The sequence below is a fragment of the Vigna radiata genome, unplaced genomic scaffold, assembly GCF_000741045.1.
Source record: "Vigna radiata var. radiata cultivar VC1973A unplaced genomic scaffold, Vradiata_ver6 scaffold_253, whole genome shotgun sequence".
Taxonomy (NCBI): domain Eukaryota; kingdom Viridiplantae; phylum Streptophyta; class Magnoliopsida; order Fabales; family Fabaceae; genus Vigna; species Vigna radiata.
Window position 1 is genome coordinate 284,443 of NW_014544138.1, and position 2,809 is coordinate 287,251.

At 31.1% G+C, this 2,809-nt stretch overlaps 1 protein-coding gene across 1 annotated transcript; it reads right to left on the reverse strand.

Moving 5' to 3' along the window:
• Positions 1-1,054: 1,054 nt before the first annotated feature.
• LOC106755384 (early nodulin-like protein 2) lies at positions 1,055-2,421 on the reverse strand. Its single transcript, XM_014637531.2, has 2 exons — positions 2,031-2,421; positions 1,055-1,707 (listed from the first exon to the last, which is right to left on the reverse strand). The coding sequence occupies exons 1-2, from the start codon at positions 2,218-2,220 to the stop codon at positions 1,316-1,318; spliced, it is 582 nt and encodes a 193-aa protein (XP_014493017.1). The 5' UTR covers positions 2,221-2,421; the 3' UTR covers positions 1,055-1,315.
• Between the last annotated feature and the right edge of the window lie 388 nt (positions 2,422-2,809).

The following is a 2,809-nucleotide window of genomic DNA, read 5'->3' on the forward strand; positions in this document are numbered from 1 at the left end:
TTAGAGTAAACTTTTATAATTAAAATTGTTTGTAAAAGGTAAAAACTTTGCCAGGAAAATAAAACTGCTATAATCAAATTATATAAATATTGGCGTTGAAACGTTAACAAAGATACATTATAATTTCAACGTTATAATTGAAACGCTAAAATGTTTATGTTAACATTTAAACAATTTTAGATGACAATTAGTATTGACTTTTATTTACATAATCAGGTTAAATTTCTCTTATTTGTTTCATTGAATTTATTTATCCTTCACTTTTTTTTAAAAAAAAAAAAATTCTACCTTATCTATTTTTCTTTCACATATATAAAATCCTCAAATTTATCCTTTTTTTTTTTTATTTATTTTCGGTAAATGAATCAAAACGAAATAAATAATTGATTAAATTTGACATCAAATTACTAGTCTCCAATTGAACCAAATCCTCTTAATCTTTCACTTTCACTAAGCTTACATAATAAATTAAATATGCTCAATTTTCAATATCTTACTCTCATTTTCATTTCAATTTTTCATTTTTCAATCACCACTTACTAATTTCATGGATCATGTCAATTCGAAAGACTACTAGCTGATGACAATCTTATAAAAAAAAATAAAAATAGAAAACACAATCATTTCAAATTTCACTATTTTTCACTCTATCAATTCAAAAAGACAACAAATATAGGAAGTTCATACAACTTTTCCAAAGCATACGGGTAATTTTTTATTTTTCATAACTTAATTATCTTATTTAATAAATAAATTATAAAATAACTGAATTATTGATGGGATTCTTTCACTCTTTTTATTTTGTCGGAAATAAAGAATTAATAATATAATAAAGCAATTGGGATTCCTTTAATAATTTGCTTAGGTACGTTGAATTAGAAGAAAGAAATAAAATACCTACAAAATTCGTATGTATAAAATATTAATGTGTACCATGAAATCCATTTAATGACCTATTTAAATGTCTAAATCAGTTAAAAGAGTGCTCATAAATTGATGTAAATAAAGAAAACACTTGAAACTGTTAAACAACTTTTTATTAACCACTCAACAATAGAGAAAAAGGTGTAAACAATTACATATATAAATTACAAATACATGGTCTATGAATTTTATGAGTTCATGGATCATCATTCGACCACATTACATGAAGAAAAAAATAAAAACAAACTAGAATCCTAAAGAAAAAGAAAAAAAAAATGTTGAAATCAGATGAAACAAAACACCCACACAAAGTAGAAATCATGTCGAAACAATAATTATTTTTGACCATTAGTTCAAACCATAAGTCTCACCCATTAGCCACACCAACAAACTAAGCCAACCCTATAAACCCAACCAACACAAAACCAACCAAAACTCCCAAACCCGCACCAACCCTCCCTGAGCCCGATTTATCCGACGGGGGCGGCGCCGGAGAGGTCAACCCCGTTGCCGGAACAGTCTGCGGCGGCAGGGTGCTTGTAGGTGGCGGCGCAGTCACAGCATGGGGTTGTTGTCTCACAGCCATGACAAGAACAATGAGTTTTTGACCGATTTTGCAGTTGTCAAGGTTGCCACTTACGAAATAAAAGAGACCCGAATGAGAAAGTGGGAAAATTGAATCACCATCGTCCATTTTCTGAATGGGGTTGTTGATGTTGCATGAATCGAAATCCTCCTTCTTCACCACCACAACTGAATCTATGCCTTTGTTGTACTTGAAATCTTCATGCGTGCAATAAAAAACAGTGAGAATCAATGTTGTACACTAAAACAAGACACCCTTAACAGAATTTAATATGTTTTAACTCATGATTGAAACCAGGTTCTGTGTTGTTTACACATAATAAATTAGATGAAAATCAGATGACTGAGATCGATATCAATGTTTCTAATTGAATCTGTTTATCAAGGTTCGATCTTCGTGTTTAAATGTGTGAAAAAATTAGATCACAAGAAGCTCAGATGACAGAAACTCTGAAAAGAAGAGAAAAATTCATTCTTTTAAAAAGAGTTTGAATGAAAATGCTGAGAGAGATTGGACTCACGGAGAGTATCGTTGACTTGAAACCTGTTCCTCTGAGCCCAGTGGTCGTAGTCCTCGGAAGGCTTGGCCACCCACCCATCTCTTTCACCAACATCATACTGCCTTGCCTCAGCTTGAAACTTTGATGATGATGATGTCGCAACAAGAAGTAGCGTAGGAATCATCGAAAACAAAAGACCCAGAAACGCCATTTCAAATGATGTCTGAAAAAGATTATGAACTGAAAGAGAGAGTGAGTGAAAGGTGTATCTACTTATATATATATATATATAGTGGGGGATTGAGAAGAGAAAAGGTAACCGTTGGGGATTAGAGGAAGGAAAATGCTTTGATGTGTAAGGAATTTGCTGGCATTATATAGAAAGAAGAGAAGAGTGTGTTGAGAGAAAGTGAACGTTTTGTGTTGTGTGGTTGATTTGGAGCATGCAATGCTACGTATACACTTGGCAACATGCAAGAGATACAACGGTAATATACACTCTTTTTATTTATTTATTTATTTATTTATTTTATAATGTTAAATGTACAACTCATTTTGAAGAAGACGTATGAGAAGAAAGACAAATAATATAATGAAAAAAAGGGTGAAAATAGAGAAAATAAAAATTAGGGTTATTTATTTGACCTTTGAATGTGTGAGAGAGATACCTTTAGGAAGTGAGAAGGAGAATGATAGATGATATAATAAAAAGGGTGAAATGTTTAAGCCCGAATTCAAAATATTAAAATTTCGTTAGAAGGGGAACTTTTATTAAGAATTTATTAATTGTCTTTTTTATT

Bases quoted from the DNA above. Each gene is read 5' to 3' on its own strand.
- LOC106755384 (XM_014637531.2), bottom strand. From the start codon at position 2,220: ATGGCGTTTCTGGGTCTTTTGTTTTCGATGATTCCTACGCTACTTCTT. The intron at 1,708-2,030 runs GTGAGTCCAATC...GCACGCATGAAG, and splicing joins TCAAGTCAACGATACTCTCC to ATTTCAAGTACAACAAAGGC.